An 18,097-nucleotide genomic window follows, 5' to 3' on the forward strand; every position below is an offset into this window, starting at 1 on the left:
AAAATATGCATGTTTAAAATGAATTTGAGGCTAGGCATTCGGATTCCATGATTGAAAACCATCAGAGCAAACAGTGGAAATCTGCAGTTATTACCCTTTAGTTATTCTTCCTGTCTTGTACTTTAAGACTATTGTGTCACATTAGAATTTTGAAATAGGGGTAGGGGCCCTTAAACTTGTCAAATAATGATGTACTTAACCTAATGTTCTAGCTTTTGCATTGTAATGTTTGGATTTAAGCTTATTTTGGGGTGGGTGGAGATTTGGGGGAAGTATATTACATTACCTTATCTCCAACCCTTCCTTTCCACCATCCCCTGTGTCCTCCTGCCTTGCTTATAATTGCAACTGTCTGGCCAGTTTTTAGTGACAGCTCTCTTATTCCACGAGCTGAGAAGTCATAAAGTGCTGTTCCGTAGCTTACCACATTTTTTTGAGCTGTAAGTAATAAAATATATTACAAAAGGAATACTTTTAATATATTATTCAAAATCTGTATATCTACCTAATATAATGTTTTAATTCTCATTTATTTAATTAATCCGCACCTTAAATTTTTACAAAAGCCTGAATGTCCCTTAGTACCTCATGATACCTAGTATCATGCTATAGTATACAAATAATGCATGGCACATGATTCACATCAACTAATGTCTTATAATGTAGAATACTGTACTACTGTATGTCAATACAATGTAGAATACTGTACTACTGTATGTCAATGCAATGTAGAATACTGTACTACTGTATGTCAATACAATGTAAAATACTGTACTACTGTATGTCAATACAATGTAAAATACTGTACTACTGTATGTCAATGAAATGTAGAATACTGTACTACTGTATGTCAATGAAATGTAGAATACTGTACTACTGTATGTCAATACAATGAAGAATACTGTACTACTGTATGTCAATACAATGAAGAATACTGTACTACTGTATGTCAATACAATGAAGAATACTGTACTACTGTATGTCAATACAATGAAGAATACTGTACTACTGTATGTCAATACAATGAAGAATACTGTACTACTGTATGTCAATACAATGTAGAATACTGTACTAATGTATGTCAATACAATGTAGAATACTGTACTACTGTATGTCAATGCAATGAAGAATACTGTACTACTGTATGTCAATGCAATGAAGAATACTGTACTACTGTATGTCAATGAAATGAAGAATACTGTACTACTGTATGTCAATACAATGAAGAATACTGTACTACTGTATGTCAATACAATGTAGAATACTGTACTACTGTATGTCAATGCAATGTAGAATACTGTACTACTGTATGTCAATACAATGTAGAATACTGTAATAATGTATGTCAATACAATGTAGAATACTGTACTACTGTATGTCAATACAATGAAGAATACTGTACTACTGTATGACAATACAATGTAGAATACTGTACTACTGTATGTCAATGAAATGAAGAATACTGTACTATAGCACTACTGTGTATAAATCTTGTACTATGCCACTGTTTCTAGTTCTACTGTATGTGTGAATGTAGAAATACTGTATTACCCAGTACGACACTGTTTAATAATAATATAATAATTTATTTTATAGTTATTTTCATGCATGCATATAAGCGGAGTATCATCATTATCTTTGATAAATACAATACATGCACAGGCTTCCATTGTGGACATGCAAATTAATGTGTTCGGCGACATTACATCCCATCCGAAGGTTGAGGCAATGGAGTCAATGCCTGAGGATACAGTCACTATGACAAACACATGCCTCTCACATGCTCACCATTACACGATATCACTTTATGAAGGGTCTATTTGGTAAGTACCCGATATTCCCACACAGTTTCCCACCCAAGTTCTACCACGCCCAACTTTGCTTAATTTTGGTGATCTGATGAGAACCAGGGTTTTTAAATTTATAATCTGTGTAAAATTGTTCTTCTTAATCCGTTTTAAATAATTTAAAAAAACATCATTCAAAATACATGAATTTAAATACGTTTCAGGTCTGTTTATTAACTCTGACAATAGAATTGCGGTATAAGTAATGGTAAGTTATGATGACGATGATAATTATTAATTGTTAAACCTACAAAAGCAAAAGCAGTTAGTATGCAGTGCAAGTGGCTGTAGTTTAGGCTTTACAGAAAAACCTGAACTTATAATTTTTAAGGCCAACTCAGAAAGCATCGTACGACGAGGCCCGACAATTTAGATCGTCGGGAGAACTTAAAACATGTTTAATTTTCTCCCGATGAGACGGTTCGTCGGGCCTCGTCGTACAACGCTGTTCGAGTCGGCCTTAGCGCGACCATGACATAGCTCATTGTATATTATTGTTTGAATGGTCACATGAAGAATATGATAGAAGCAAAAACTTGTGCTACACGAACCACGAGAATAAACACTAAACAGCGTAAATAGCTACACAAATGTACTCAAAAATTTTAATCAATTTTAGAGAGCTGGACGATAACTTGAACAAATGACGTAATGTGCAATTGACACAAGTCCTAGGTCATCGCAAATAGCTCCTTAATATTGATTGCAGACTTGAAACTAACGAAGTTGAAGCCTTAAAAAGGATGGGAGAAATAATCGTGTTTTCATGCCGTATAGGTATCTTTATTGCATGTTTGCAGTTTGTATTCAAGGCATGCAAATCACAACCTTGTTTTGTGAAGGAATATTCAAATGGTGTATGTTTATACACACATATTCAAGTGGTGTGTGTTTATTTTTTACATTTAGATATTTGCTTAAAAAATAAAACATGCACATTATAAACTACTGTAACAGTTTAAAAGGATTCTAATATTACATACATGCATGTGTTATACCATTGTCCGTAGGTGTGGTATGATTATTTGTTGAACTACAAACCGAATGCCTTGGAGAAAGCGGGTTTCTTTGAGGTGCTGCAAAACGAAGTGTTCAGTAATGAACCGGATTTACAACATGCAGGAAAAAGTATGGAAACAAAAATGTTTATACTGCTGAAAGCCTGGCACACATGAGATATACAACTTGAATAACCCTTTTCTTGCAGTTTGCGTCCGAAAATTTATTTAGCAGCCGATTATTATACTGTATCATGTCTAACGAGAATAAAAAGCCGGCAGTAGCGTGTCTGCAGATGGCAACAGACACAACCATAGCACTCCTAAATATTTACTTTACCTCTAAAAATAACCTCTCAGTATTTGAAAAAAAAAAACAAAAAAAAACGACCATGTTGGCTTTTGAACCATGGTTTACTAATTAGGACGCAATAACTAATTAGCTGAAAAGTTTTTCCGGTATATTGAGACACTATACATTATCTCATATGGGATTATCGTTACTGTCAAAAGACAAGATACTGCATGATGTATATTGGCACTAGACTAGATACTGTACATGTATCTGGTAAATGCAGAACATGTGCGAGAAATATATGTTATTTTTTCACTGCGAGTGGACTATAAAACCAATTGCTATGCATAAAATAATCAAATTCTTGTGTATGGATAGCCATTGCCATTTTCTGGTTTTAAATGTGTTATATCTGCCGGTTAGATCTCATATGTGCCAGGCTTAAGACACTTAACATGCAGGAAAGACAGGATTCTAAGGTGACACATAAGATGCAAGGAGGAACAATTATTCATGCATACTATTGGTTTAATAATTTAAGTAATTTTTTTATGTATTATATTATTATTAGTACTAATACTAATATTAGTATTATTTTTAAACATTATAAATTATAGAAAAGTATTTTATTTATTGTTTAAAGCAAAACTGAAACAAAATAAATTCTAACATTTGACTTAAATGCTTGTTTTATGTCTAATTCATGTGGAAATGTTGACATTTTTCTTATTGCATTGTTAAGCATTTTCTTTAAAAAAGTAAAAAAAAAAACAACCTATTATTCCTTTGTTAATTTATTAACCAAATGATCCCAATTTGTTATTACTTATTTTTGGTTTCCACTAGAGACGCAACACAAGGATGTAAATGATTTGACCAATCACAAGTGATGGATTATTGCTGTTACTTGTCTTCATTGGTCAATTCGCTTACATTGCGTTTACGTCCTTTTGTTGCGTCTTTAGTAGGAAACCAAAATTTAGCTTCACCAACCAATTAAACTTTTGTACACAAAAATGATTAAATTAAATTCAATAATTTCACAAAGCGACAGCTAAGTTCTTGAAATGAAAATAATTAAATAATGTAATTAGTGTATTATATGACGTATGTTTGTGTACAGGCCAATGTGACTGGAATATTAGTGCAAATGTTATAAATTGGTTATAATTTAGGTAGTAAATTTGTACACTTTTAGGGGATGGGGATAGCAGCCATGGGTGAAAATCTCAGAGCGTTGTATACATCCGATGTATGCCCAAATCACGGTACTGCATCTAACTGTCTAATGCCCTTATAGCAGCAATTAAAAAATTCAGTTAATTTTAATAAACACATATACACTTGAAAATATAGCCATGGGTATTATGGAAATGAGAAACTGATAAGTTAAAACATGATATTAATTGGAGGGCCTCCCTAATTTTTGTATATTGTATTGTATAGGTAGATTTATTTAGACTTATTTGCAATATAGAAATCGCTAAATAGATTAGGTAACAATTAATAATATAATAATAAATAAACAATTATAAATGCTTAAGAGATTGACACCGACGGATATGGAGTGGAATTTAAACACAAATTGTAAAATAAAATAGAAAAATAAAGGAAAATTATATAAAAATGCATACTTACTTGTACATTGCTTGTTATATTCTCGTATTGGTATACTTAAGATGCTGTCTAAACCTTGAAATACATGTGCTAATGTGTTTTTTTGATAATACTCTATCAGTTGCTGTAAAAGAAGTCATACTGTATTGCTACACATCGCCATATATGGTTATATCATATGAAACATGTCTCCGAATGTAAAACAAAACAGTGTTATATGTGGCTCTATACTAGAAATCGAAAAATGCAAGTGAGTAATGAGGGCAGATCTATGGCTTCCAAAAACTGGTTTCACCCCCAGAGAACGAAAGCCGTAAACTTAGCCTAGGTTGTCTTAGGCCAATGTTTTGTAGTCAAACAATGACCTTTCAGATCTTACAAGCAATGAAGTGTATTAGGAGGTCAAATTGCTATATAGAATATAAATAGCTGCAATTATTATTATTTTGTATTCTGTATATTAACAACAGTGCACCACTTGAGCCGGAATCAAGTTACAAAGCACCTTTTTAGGGTAACTTTTTTAGGGTAGCTTTTTTAGGGTAGCTTTTTTAGGGTAACTTACCGGAAGAGTTGCAAATGGATGGGCTTCAACTAGATAGAACATTCTGTCTATTGTTACTAACACCTTCATATGTTTAACAGTATTGTCATATCTAAAAAACAATTTTAAATAGTTGTAAGTTCAGTATAACCTCTATTCAGGGGAAATCTTTGGGACCCAACAAGGTGTCCTCTTAATAGGGATGACCCCTGAATACGGATTGACTATATTGTTAAAACATATATTGCATTTTGTTCATTTTACAGTAAAATTTCCGCTTTATAGGGGTGTCCCAAGGAAGGGCTCCCCATGAAGGTTTCTACTGCAGTTTAAAATATTTATTAAATGAGTGAAATGATGGATTGGAGTGAAGTGCGTCGAACGTCGAAACGTATGGTATTGATGTCGAGCTACACAGAATGTGTGACTTAGTACGCAGGGTTTACCCATACGTATACAGATATGGAGGTTAAAAGCCTTAGTGATCAAATCTGGACTGGTCCCAAGCCATGGAATTTGCAGACAAGAATATTAACCACCAAGCTACTGTGCCACAATTTACCTGATACTAATAGCATAACCACCACCTTCGCCCCTTTCACGAACTAAGAAACAGCCATCAGATGTATCCTTTAATTGTTCATTAGCACTTGCACGTTCCATTGTACCAACAAACCTAGAAAATTAATAAAACACAAGATTTCAAACAAGACTACTATAGGCTGAGGGCAATGTGTGTTCATTGCAGTGTACATTTTGTGTGAACTTGGTCAGGGATAAGCATTAAAGGCCTTACACAAATTATTGCTCTTTGAACATTTTGTTGACCTTTGACACACATTCCCCAACATTTTTCATATCTATGCAACTACAAATCGTAGAGACTTGATATTGGTCTAAACAAAATATGTATTTACATTTACTTAATTTAAACATTTTATTGAAAAATGACCGAAACGCATACTGACCATTTATATTCAAATAGGTTTGAAGGATGTGGGTGTGGACTGCCAGGCTGCCTTATTGAATTAACTGGTGTGATGGTTGTTTCTTGATATTGTGGCCTTTCCTATTAAAAATAAAAAAGAAATTAATTTAAAATTTCACCCCAACAATATGTAGCATGATCAAAGCCCTCGACTTTCCCATACATCCCATCTCTCAGAGCTAAGCTGTTCATTCAGCGTTTTAGGGGGAATTAACTCGAACTAACACGCTGCGCCAAAAGAACTCACCAAGTACTTTGTGGGAATGTATCCAGTTTGCAGTGTCGACGTATTGCATCCAATCCACCAGTAATCGTCAAGTTTATCGTAGATTTCAAGAACGTGACCTTTATCAAACTTCACTGGTGTGTGATTATCAGGAGGTGGAGGAAGTCCTGAGTAATTACTCCTAGCTTTAGCGACATCTATTACTGGCTTTTTGGCGGCTGTAACATCACATTATAAAAAATGAAAACGGAGAAATACATTGCAAATTTATGACATTGTTTGTTATGATCAATGATGATATAAAGGACAATGATAATGTTTAATGACAATGATGATAAATGACAATTATGCAAATTACAATGGTGATAACATTGATGATATAAAGGACAATGATAATGTATGACAATGATGATAAATGACAATGCTGTTACATTGATGATATATAATGGCAAATGAATCATGTAAAAATTACAATATAAATGACAATTATGATGATAAAAAGGACAATAATGTAGTTACAATGATGGTATACAATGACAACCACGATGATGTAAATGTACTCACATGTAGTAGACCTTCTTGGTACACATGCCATGATGATCTTTTTTGTTAAACAATCTTTGTGCGCAGCTTTTCTACATCTGGTACATTTGTATCCTTGGAAAAACACGCCCCTTAAATAATAATAAATTATTATTGTTATGACCCAATTTTCAAATTTCTTTCTTATTTTCCAAATTGCTTGAGATTATATTTAAAAAGAAGAAATACGGTGGGAAAAACCAAAAGAGCAATGCTCATTTGTGTGTCTACCACTTGAGTGAGTCAAGGAGGGACAAAGATGGTTCTGATTCTGCTCATTCAAATCAGCTTATCAGATAAATGCAATAACTTTTAACCTTTGACCTGAAGGACAAATTGTTGTGTTGTGATTGGCACTTGGTTGTTCGGTAATGTTTGATCATGTACATTTTTTATTATTATCAGCTTGTTTAAAAATGGCTGTGGAAACACGGCCAGAGGCATCAATAAAAATTGTCATACAAAATTTTAAATATAATACTAAAAAAATAGTGTAACCCAAGACACTCATTTTGACAGTTGAGTCTAGAGCGCCAACTCTTCTTCTGAAGATGCCATAGTATTTAATTAGTTTATTCAATATATTCTCCAAACATATAAACAAAACATAATAATTATAATAACAGGTTAAAAAATTAAATTTTAATTTTTTTAATTTAAAAACATAATATGTGTGGAAGGAAGCCTAAATAAGCTTAACTTAACTTGTAGGCTCCCAGAAATAAGTGAAGTGACCATGGCTACCTAAAGCTCTGTCTACACTATACAACTTTATGTGACAAACAAAGTTTGATGTGCACATAAGGACATGATGATGTCATATCACTACCATATTTGGGCATATCACTACCATTATTTGGGCATATGACACTTAGTTTGATAGTGTAATAGTGTAAACAGAGCTTTAGGCATTTTTGTATACTTTACTAACCTCAAAAGTTTCATGCAACCTTCACAGTATGTAGGGTCTGTGAAGCTGGTAAATTCAAATTTGTGATGGGTTCCATGTTTTGGGTTGATGTTGTCTCTACAAATAGAATATATATTCAAATCGTTAAAAACACACCTAGGTCTTATGTCATGAAAGATCAAACAATTTAAACAGTCAAAGTAATATCATTTGGATTTTAGTAATATTAAAGTAAAGACATTTCTCAGCAATAATTGTGAATTAATTCTTTGTCAGAGAGATTCACAAGACCAATTTAGGAGAGCTTAACAAGGGTTTGTTTGTTTATCAAATCAAAAAAAGTTTACAACATACTTGGCTGTTTTGATGCTAGTAACCCATCTCAACATCATTTCTTCTGTTTTAGTGTAAATTTCAACTGGTGTTAATTCTGGAATACCCTCTTTTGGTGTCAGCCAGAAACACCAATTCCACTGTAAAGAGTCAATACAATTGGTTGTACAGTGAAAACTAAATGAACATTTAATTATAACTATCCTCGGGCTTAACGGGAAACTGAGAAAATGTGGAATACTGTAGGTCTTCTATGGACCAACGGCAGCCACTATGCAGTGCATATCAAGATTTACCAAATTCTTTAACTTGCTTTACATCCCATCTGAAGGACAATCTTGCATTGAAAGGACACAATTATTATTGGACAGGTAGGCACAAGCATCTCACATACTAGTTCAATCTCTAACCTTATAACTCTGAAAAGTCTATATAACACCCACTATGCCTAAAATGCAAGTTATCTAGCAAACCCAACGTTGCTAAATTGTGATGACATATCATTTTTGCAGTAACATCACTCAAAAAGATCTAACTGGCAGTAGTAGTAGTTATGGAGTGAGTGCAGAATCTGTTTAGGCTTTAGTCTATTCTCATTCCTATTTATTTTTACATTGATGACCGAATAAATATTATTATTATTATTCATGAAGGCTTACTACATACAGTACTACATTGAAACAAACCTTTCCTTTTCCTTTTGGCAAATTGTCTTCAACTTCGTACTGTGAAAGTTTTATTAAATGTTTGAATTCATGCGTCTCTTGTCCCTAAAAAATAAATAAAATATTCAATTCAAATTTACAATCAAACAAATTCAACAAATTAAGGATGGAAAAAAGAGGAGAAAAAAAACCAGACAAAATCAACAGGAAAAAAATTAGATGAACACAAACACAAATTATTTCAATGGGCAACAAAGGAGATTGCATATGTATAGGTTTAGTCTCGTAATTAATTATTAAATAATTCAGATATAATTAAAAGAAATGCTTAAATTAAACACTGGCATTAATTTTGTTTGTCATGACATAACACGATGCAAATTTGCTTAAAAACAATTATAAAAAAAGTAAACAAAAATTGTTTTATAACTCTTCAGAGAGAAGTCATTCAAGAATTTCCAAGACAGATAGCGCACTCGTACTTCTTCGTGCTTGTTAACAATAGCTTTGACAGGCCGACATGCGTCAACTTGTTTTTATTATTAAAAGAACCTCTGTTAATGAGGCATCTTTGGGACCAAACAAAGTGTCCCATGAAACCTATATTTCACCTTTGTTCATTTCTCAGGAAAGTGTCTCCTTGATTGGGGTGTCCAAAGCTTTGGGATATACTATTGTATTTAATTAAACTCATTTTTTAATTTAAAGTACAGTTAAATTGAGAATTATTCTAAAAAAAGTATTTTTGCTCAAACATTTTTTTTTTGAACATAATATTCAACTCTTACAAAATATGTTTCCTGTTTAGTGCGAGTGCTGGGGAAATTAGATACGGTTGTAAAATGAAGAAGAAAGTGACCTAAACTAACTTAAATAATTAAATCCATATGTATATTACAGTAGAACCCCTATTAGAGGGACACCTTCGGGACCCAAAAAAAAAATGTCCCCTTAATAAGTGTGTCCCCTGAATAGGGGTTGGCCAGCCATAGTGTTAAAACATATATTGCCTTTCATTTGTATCACAAAAAAGTGTCCCTTTAATAGTTATGTCCCCTTAATAGGGTGTCCTCAATTGAGGGGTTCTACTATATTTTAATCTACAAATTATGGAAGCTAAATCTAAAATCTAAAAAATGTATAGGTTGAAGTACTGTCTGTAACTGCAGACATAAAAGAAATCATTTTAACAAATTAAATATGTATAAATAAATAAAATTTTAACCCTTTCATTGCAGCATTTAATCTCACATCTATGTGGAAAGAAGGGTTAGAACGAGGGCGTATGACTTTCACCTAGGGCTTAATGGTATTTCGGGAATTAAAAAAATATTTGTAATTTGAGTTATGTGATTTTGAAATATTAAATTTTTTAAGCGATTGGTATAGTACTGTACTAAAGAAAGCAATTCAATGATTATCCGTGAAAGTATTGGGAGGGGAGCTGCAGTGTAAGGTTTATTATATAGAGAGAAAAAAAAATGAAGATTTCAGAAGCATGTAACAATGCAATTGGTGTCTATTCTAGAAGCTGTACTGGTCTCAAGCTACTGTCACTCTTTTGAGAGCACTATTTATCCAATTGTCCATGGTAAACTAATACACAAATAATAATATAATAAAAATACACTAATCCTATTGTGGAGTGGATATTTATTCACTAAAGTATTTTTATGTACTTTTGTTAATGCTTAAAATATTGAAATATATTAACTGCCTAACTAAAGCATATTCAAGTGAAAAGGAGTATGTTAATTGTACATGGTTTGATTTAACTCTCTTATGAAATTCATTCAGTAACTTAAAAGTATTTTCTTTTAATTTACTTTCCTTCATAAATTCAATATATAAATAACTATAAACAATAAGACAATTTGTGATCTTTTAAATTGATTTTAAGGGACAATCATTTTCATATAATGGCCCTACTGTACTCATACTACTGTAATCAAATAAATGTTTGATAGCGGAATGGATAGACGATTTTACTAGTTGAAAGACAGACTGCTCTATTCAAAGCAAGGCGGATCCAAGTTGAACAAAACAGTCAATGACTACTTGTTCTATACATTCCACAAACACAAAACATTCATTTGCTTTATAAAGCTCTGTGTACACTATCAAATGTTATGTGTAAAAAAAACATGATGTACCCATATATAGACATGATGATGTCATATCACCACCATTTTTGGGCATATCACTACCATATTTGGGCACATCACACTTTTTTTGTCAAACTAGTTTGATAGTGTAGACAGAGCTTTACACACCTACTATGAATGTAACCAATTTTAGTAAAAACATGAACATACAATGTACCACCTAATCGTGAGAATGGATCCAAATAATGCATGGCACATGATATGTGTCAGCCAATCAAATGGCTAGGATACACTTTGTTGTGTTAATATTATTATTCCCTTAAAATGAATCTTATGAAAAATGGGCTTAATATGTATACTAATGTACTATTCTATTCAAGTTACTATGTTAAAGTATTAATAATGTAATCGTATATAGAAAGAATTAAATTACATTATGTTAAAATAAATTAACCAAAAAAAGTAAATAATTTAGATGAAAAAGAAAATAAAAGAAAATATTAATAACTTATATAACTAAGAGCTGTAAAAAAAAGAAGATAAAATCTGAAACAAAAGTAATGATGTTATTACAATGTTATTGTTTAGTGTATTGGTTTTACCAAAATCACTAATTATTGGTTTCATTAATTAATTATTTTAAAGACAACCTCCCATTAAACATAATTATCTCCCTGAAAAAAATAATAAAAACTATTTTTTTTTTTAAATATGCCATTTTAACGTCACATAGTTATTCATTTGAACCAAAAATTGAATCGAAAATAAAAATATTTAAAAAACTGTAATTTAAAGTCAAATGAGTTTGTTTGTTGCAAATTAAACTTTTATTATCCTTTTATTATAATATAAATGAAATCATTATATGGAAATGAATTACTTGTTTGTAGTACTGTATTTTGGGTACTCAATACTGTACTTCCTGAAAATTATTCACGTTATGTGCATCTATCTACCCTCCAAATGTCCGAACAATATGGAAGATGAAACCCTACCAAGTGTTCAGTGCCAGCTACAAAATGATGTGTTGAAATAAAGCTTAGTTCCCACTAGGACGCAATATAAGTAGCTAATTTGACCAATCACGAGCAAGAGTTCAGATAATCTGTTCAATGTGATTGGTGACACTTGTGATGTGTGTATTTGCATTGCGTCCTAGTGGAAATGAAGCTTAGATGTATGATTTAATCAATTTAACATTTTGAAGTCAGTTTACTATGAACAGCCAAACCTGAACAGCATGATTTGTGTGTTCTTTACTCCACAGAAAATGAACAAAACATAGGTGGCCTTCCAAAAAACAACTGACTATGGTACAATCATTAAATATTATCTGTTATAATGGTTAAATAATGCAAAAATGATCTTATGTTAGAGCTCTTGAACGAAAAAAAGAAATTTTAATTCTAAAAAATAAAAAAAATGGACACAAATAATATAAAACTCATTCTGCATTGAAAGAATAAACGAAAGTCGATTAATAAATAATTTTTTTTTAAATACAAAATTGAAAAAGCAGATTGAATAACATGCAAACATTTCTCAAAAACATGCCACCTCAGAGCTGTGTCATCACCCTTTGTAACACGCTACCTACCCAAAATTTCTCCATAACAAGCTAAAAACAGAAGTTACGAAAAAAAAGAAAGAAATACAATCAACAAGCTTAGCAAAAAATAAACTAAACTTTATTAAAAGTCACACAAGCCTGTAGCCAAGAATTTTACAGGGGTTTGTTATTCAGGACAATTCATCATGAGCTGGGCTAAGCCTATTTACCATCACTTCACTGCTGGTGCTTCAGGGGGAAAAATAGGGTTTAAACCTTCAAACCCCCACCCCCGCCCCCCCTCCCCTGGCTACAGGCTTACACAAGAACTACCCCATCTGATAGAGAGGTCACATTTAGGATTTACAGTACCCATCGATACCATTGTGTAGACTTGACTATTTCACATGACCTAGCAAAACCCTTTATACACACATAATGTAAGCAACCATGCTTAGTGTGCATTTTGGTGTGTACTAGGTGATGCAAAAGGGGTACTGGTATCTACTAAGTCAAATTTGGGAAAGTTTGAGAAGACATAGACACAGATTTTCTGTGCATTCTATCTCTATCTTACTTTGTTAAGTATAAAACTTTTGTGATAAAGGTTAGACACATGTGACACAGTATTTAGGAAACTGCATACAATATATGCATAGACTTACTGGGGAAATTGGGACGAAGTAAAAACACGACATAGTCGTACATTTATATATAAAAAAGTTAGCGATAAATCAATTTGCTAAAGCAAGCAACTGAAAATTAAAATGGTACCAGCTAGCTTCAAATGAGAAATTTATCTTATTCATTTTGGAAACTATATTCTACTGTAGGTATTCTAATAGTAAAGCATAAAATCTTCTGAAAAAGAAATTAGCCGGAAACAAAATGATTAAATAATCCACATAACATTTATTGTTATTTCACGTCGTAGCTGTAAAATTGAAACTGTTGTAGTATCATTTAGGAATTCAAGAAAACACATTGACTGGCAAATTTTAAAACGAGATTCTTATTTAAGAATAATAAATACACATGTTAATTTTAAAAATTCAATTTCCATAATTTGAACTGTCAAGATTGTGGTCATTGGAAAACCAAATATTTTGTCTGACATGACAAAAAAGATAACCCACAACTGAAAAAGAAATTTTTTAAGGGTAAAAAATGAATTTTTCAGAGTCAACCTAGAAGTGTGACCCTGTATAGGAGATTTTAATTTTGCGATGGCCTATGACCTATGACATCAAATTGAAGTACTATTTGCATATGTTAGTTTTGGTTTTGGACATTTTTGTGAAGTTGGTAAACAGTCGACAAATGTGAAAAACAAGTTCTTGTTAAATTGGGTAGTGCTTCCATTTTAAATAAAATAAAATGTTGGTGGCAGACGCAACTATGGAGAGAGAAAACTGAAAAAAAAATTAACAATATTTGGAATTATAGAATGCATTATTGGAATTTCCTAAATCCAAAAAGACGGGTTTTTATTTACTACAACATTAGTTAAAGCTCAATAGCTGCAAATAACAATATTAATAATAAATTAAAACTAAACTATTGAACTATTAAACTAACAACCAGAAATATAATTTCTAAATATCGCGATAAAAATAGAGTTTATTAAAAATACCAACCTTTCCTTTCTTTTCACAGATTAATAACGCCTTATCAAACAAGAAGCAGTTACTATTAACGGGGCTGAAAATAAAAAAATATTAATAAAAATTATTGGCGCTACATAAAAATCCAACTTTAGATAAAGTGCCTGCTGGGATATTAAAGTTAAAGACCTATTCAAAACCCCTTCCACATTACAAGGCAAAAATTGCAGAGCTTACACACACAGGAGCTCACACCATACAAAACTCTGGCGTTGTGTGCTACACTTCCCCGATGTGAAAGGAGTAAAAGACCAAAATGCGCAAATACTTAGAATGCATGTTGCTTTACGCTCTATAGATCTGGTGATGAAAACGATGTCAAAATATCAATCAACAAAAAACAACTCTGGGAAAAATGTTAATACATTTAAATGTAAATAGAACGCACCCTCTGCTGGCTTTGCCCATTTTGATTTTCAGATCACCATCCTTTAGAATTCTTCCAAATTCATTTAAAGGACATCCGTGGTAGTTTACCAAACTGAAATAATTAAGAAAAATATTTTAGAATGTGATATGGTACTAGATTGATGGTAAGGCTAATATACCATTGTGCACCCGATTCTCAGTGCAGTATCTCCACATATGACAATATATGTCAAGTACCATAGGCAAATTCCATGATACAGCATCTCACATATTTCACATGTGATGCCTGTATCATAGAAAGTTACGGTTTATGATACACACTTTATACGTGTTCCACATGTGATGCTGCCCATGATACTGGATATATGGACATTTGGAAACAGTACTGAAAATTTGTTAAACTCTGTCTACTACTAGTTTGACAAAACAAGTGTGATATGCCCAAATATGGTAGTGATATCATCATGTCCATATATGGGCACATTACATTTTGTTGTCACATAAAGTTTGGTAAGTGTAGACAAGGCTTTACAATTGCGTGTGCGATATTCATTTTGTTACCTTTTTTCCATCTCTGAATTCGTCTGCATATTTTCGTGATCTCTCTTTACTTCATTGACATACTGCGATAGGTCCTGCATCTCTTCTAGAGCTTTGTCCAGGCCACTCCTATCTGGATGACTTTTGTCTGTGTGTTTGATCAATTCCTGTTGGATCAAAAAAACAAACAATTTGTTTTTAAATCGTAAATTGGCAAAGACAAATTTGCAATGGCCAATCAAAATAAATTACAAATTAACTTACCCGAAGAAGTAAGTGGTATTTAAGTATTCTTTGCATAGGAACATTAAGTAAGTCGCGTAATGAAAATTTATTCTCATTGTACTTCATCTGGCATTCCTGTATGAAAGAAAAAAATCTGTTAATAATTTAATACTACCATTACAATAACTTGTTAAAATATTAGTTATACGTGGGACTGCTATTACAATAGTAACACACCATCAACCCCAACCTTCCTCCTATGGCTCTACTCTTTTGGCCCCACCCGCCTCCTTCTTCTTTTGGCCCCACCCGCCTCCTTCTTCTTTTGGCCCCACCCCCTCCTTCTTCTTTTGGCCCCACCCCCTCCTTCTTCTTTTGACCCCACCGCCCCTCCTTCTTCTTTTGGCCCCACCCCCTCCTTCTTTTGGCCCACCCCCTCCTTCTTCTTTTGGCCCACCCCCTCCTTCTTCTTTTGGGCCCTCCTCCTTCTTTACGGGGCCCCTTCTTCCTTAGGGGCCCCCTCCTTCCTTAGGGGGCCTCCTCCTTCTTTAGGGGCCCCCTCCTTCTTTAGGGGCCCCATCCTTCTTTAGGGGCCCCCTCCTTCTTTAGGGGCCCTTCCAATTCTGGAGATATCCTTTAAGGAGACAATTTGTTCTTCTGTATTTAAATATGGCACATTTTCTTGATGGGTAGTTGGAAGATTTTCCAATTTTGAATAATAACAGGAAAACAGAATCTCTATACAACTAAAGTGTAATTTCAATTACCTCAATCTTTTTGACGACATTGACATTTTTACAAACTTCGTCAATGTGGCGCTGTGCGTTTGTTAGGAACGAGCAATAGAAACCGTAGATCAGGAACTGTCCTTTGTGCTTGATAAAGATGTCGCTCATGTTAACCGTTCCATTGTCCCGTGACCTACTTAATTCTTTTGAAAACTTTAAGTGCCGACTGTGAAGATCCTGAGAAAAGAATGAAAAAAGAAAGAAATTAATATTATCTATTGCTTTAAACACAACATCTGATATGCAAATGTACTGTCTGTTTTGTTAATTCACCACCTGCTTAAATTGTCATATGCAAATCAACTAACATATTGGTACTATGTAATCCACCACCCAAGTACATTATATTTAAGTGCACCACCTACTTACATTCTATTTATTCAAATTCACTGTCTATTTTTAAATGCATAACATGCTTACATTCTGATATGCAAATGCACTACCAAATTGATAGTATGTAAATGCACTAACTATCTGATTGCTTGTTTTTAAACGCACCACCTGATTACATCCTAATATATGCAAATGCATCTCAACTAGCATTCAAGAACCTCATAAATATGCAAAATAATAACTTTACCTCTATGTTCATAAATATCTTTTTCTTGTCCTCCTTTGTTAAAACTGAACTTAAAGGCCTGATGAATTTCTGCGGAAAAAGGGAAATTAAAATGGTGTTACACTATGGAATTCACCAGATTATTAACAGTACAGTATGCAAATTTACCACCTGTATATGTAAGTACACCACCTGCTTTACATAGCAAGATACAGGATCACTAATTACAATAATACTGTATAATAATAATACTATTTGAAATTTTAGTTGTTTGATAAAATGCTACAATGTTTAAAAAAATGTCTTACGCTAACGAGGTTTCCTAAGGCATCAACGTATCTTTCTTCTGTATCAACGATTTCATCTACGCAATATTTTCGTTTGTCTAGTGGAGTCAATTTTGTTTTCTAAATGAATAAAAAAAGAGACAAAATCATATCACATCATATTCATCTCACCTTCAATACATTATCATTATAAGTTAGGGGTGTTCCACTAATAATTCTTCTTTTTGCAATTGTTCCACACCGGTATGGGGAAAGGGCTAATGTCGGTTTCTCCAGGTAAGCAGGCACAATATAGACACATTTTCTTGTAGTACACTATATACAGTAGAATTAAAGGGACCTTTGGGACCAAACAAACTCTTCCCCAAATAAGGGTTAGCATTTATTTCCCTCATTTGTTTCATTGCAAAGTGTCCCTTAATAGGGGTGTCTCCTGGATAGGGGTGTCTCCTGGATAGGGGTGTCTCCTGGATAGGGGTGTCTCCTGGATAGGGGTGTCTCCTGGATAGGGGTGTCTCCTGGATAGGGGTGTCTCCTGGATAGGAGTGTCCCAATGCAGGAATTTTTGTAAAAATTATCATTTACTTCTTGTTCTGGTTTTAATCTTTCTCTTAGCGTCACCAAATCATCATAAATGCCTTCATTGTCGTCATCCTGGTCCATCGTTTCATAGATTTCATCAGCGACGTCATGGTTACTGCAAAGATAACATTTAGACAGATGTTTATATACGAATCAAGTAAGGGTACAGATATAGAAGTCTTAAGCTAGATGCACATAGAATGTACCATCTAGAAATGGATAGAGTTATTATTTCTGCTGACTCACAGTTGTGTGTGCCTGAGAGGGTGCCAAGTTGTTAAGAATGGATAAGATCACAGTATTGTGTGGTTTTATGAAGCCTTAAGCTGGGTGTACACAGAAACTCCAAGCTATAGCAATGAGTAAGTGATATTATTGCCAAGTTGATAAAGAGTGGGTGAGATCACAGTACTGGGTGAAAATG

At 33.2% G+C, this 18,097-nt stretch overlaps 1 protein-coding gene and 1 long non-coding RNA gene across 4 annotated transcripts in view; both read right to left on the reverse strand.

Moving 5' to 3' along the window:
• LOC144838876 (uncharacterized) overlaps positions 1 to 18,097 on the reverse strand; it is a 276,224-nt gene that overhangs the window by 245,852 nt on the left and 12,275 nt on the right. The gene's annotated exons all lie outside the window — the stretch shown is intronic.
• Positions 1 to 18,097, reverse strand: part of LOC144838859 (proto-oncogene vav-like) — a 31,145-nt gene that overhangs the window by 5,043 nt on the left and 8,005 nt on the right. Inside the window, exons 5-24 of one of the 3 annotated variants that reach the window (XM_078694368.1) lie at positions 17,677 to 17,788; positions 17,113 to 17,211; positions 16,826 to 16,894; positions 16,225 to 16,422; positions 15,497 to 15,592; positions 15,254 to 15,399; positions 14,712 to 14,804; positions 14,297 to 14,360; positions 12,708 to 12,728; positions 9,027 to 9,110; positions 8,362 to 8,480; positions 8,029 to 8,124; positions 7,080 to 7,189; positions 6,537 to 6,733; positions 6,270 to 6,370; positions 5,864 to 5,977; positions 5,323 to 5,413; positions 4,779 to 4,881; positions 2,831 to 2,923; positions 287 to 438 (exon numbers count right to left, since the gene is read on the reverse strand). In XM_078694368.1, the coding sequence (XP_078550494.1) occupies positions 287 to 438; positions 2,831 to 2,923; positions 4,779 to 4,881; positions 5,323 to 5,413; positions 5,864 to 5,977; positions 6,270 to 6,370; positions 6,537 to 6,733; positions 7,080 to 7,189; positions 8,029 to 8,124; positions 8,362 to 8,480; positions 9,027 to 9,110; positions 12,708 to 12,728; positions 14,297 to 14,360; positions 14,712 to 14,804; positions 15,254 to 15,399; positions 15,497 to 15,592; positions 16,225 to 16,422; positions 16,826 to 16,894; positions 17,113 to 17,211; positions 17,677 to 17,788 (2,158 nt within the window). The remainder of the gene's footprint in view (positions 1 to 286; positions 439 to 2,830; positions 2,924 to 4,778; positions 4,882 to 5,322; positions 5,414 to 5,863; positions 5,978 to 6,269; positions 6,371 to 6,536; positions 6,734 to 7,079; positions 7,190 to 8,028; positions 8,125 to 8,361; positions 8,481 to 9,026; positions 9,111 to 12,707; positions 12,729 to 14,296; positions 14,361 to 14,711; positions 14,805 to 15,253; positions 15,400 to 15,496; positions 15,593 to 16,224; positions 16,423 to 16,825; positions 16,895 to 17,112; positions 17,212 to 17,676; positions 17,789 to 18,097) is intronic. The other 2 variants (XM_078694369.1, XM_078694370.1) reach the window with 2 other exon arrangements.

Source organism: Antedon bifida, chromosome 3 (assembly GCF_963402885.1).
Source record: "Antedon bifida chromosome 3, ecAntBifi1.1, whole genome shotgun sequence".
NCBI classification, from domain to species: Eukaryota; Metazoa; Echinodermata; class Crinoidea; order Comatulida; family Antedonidae; genus Antedon; species Antedon bifida.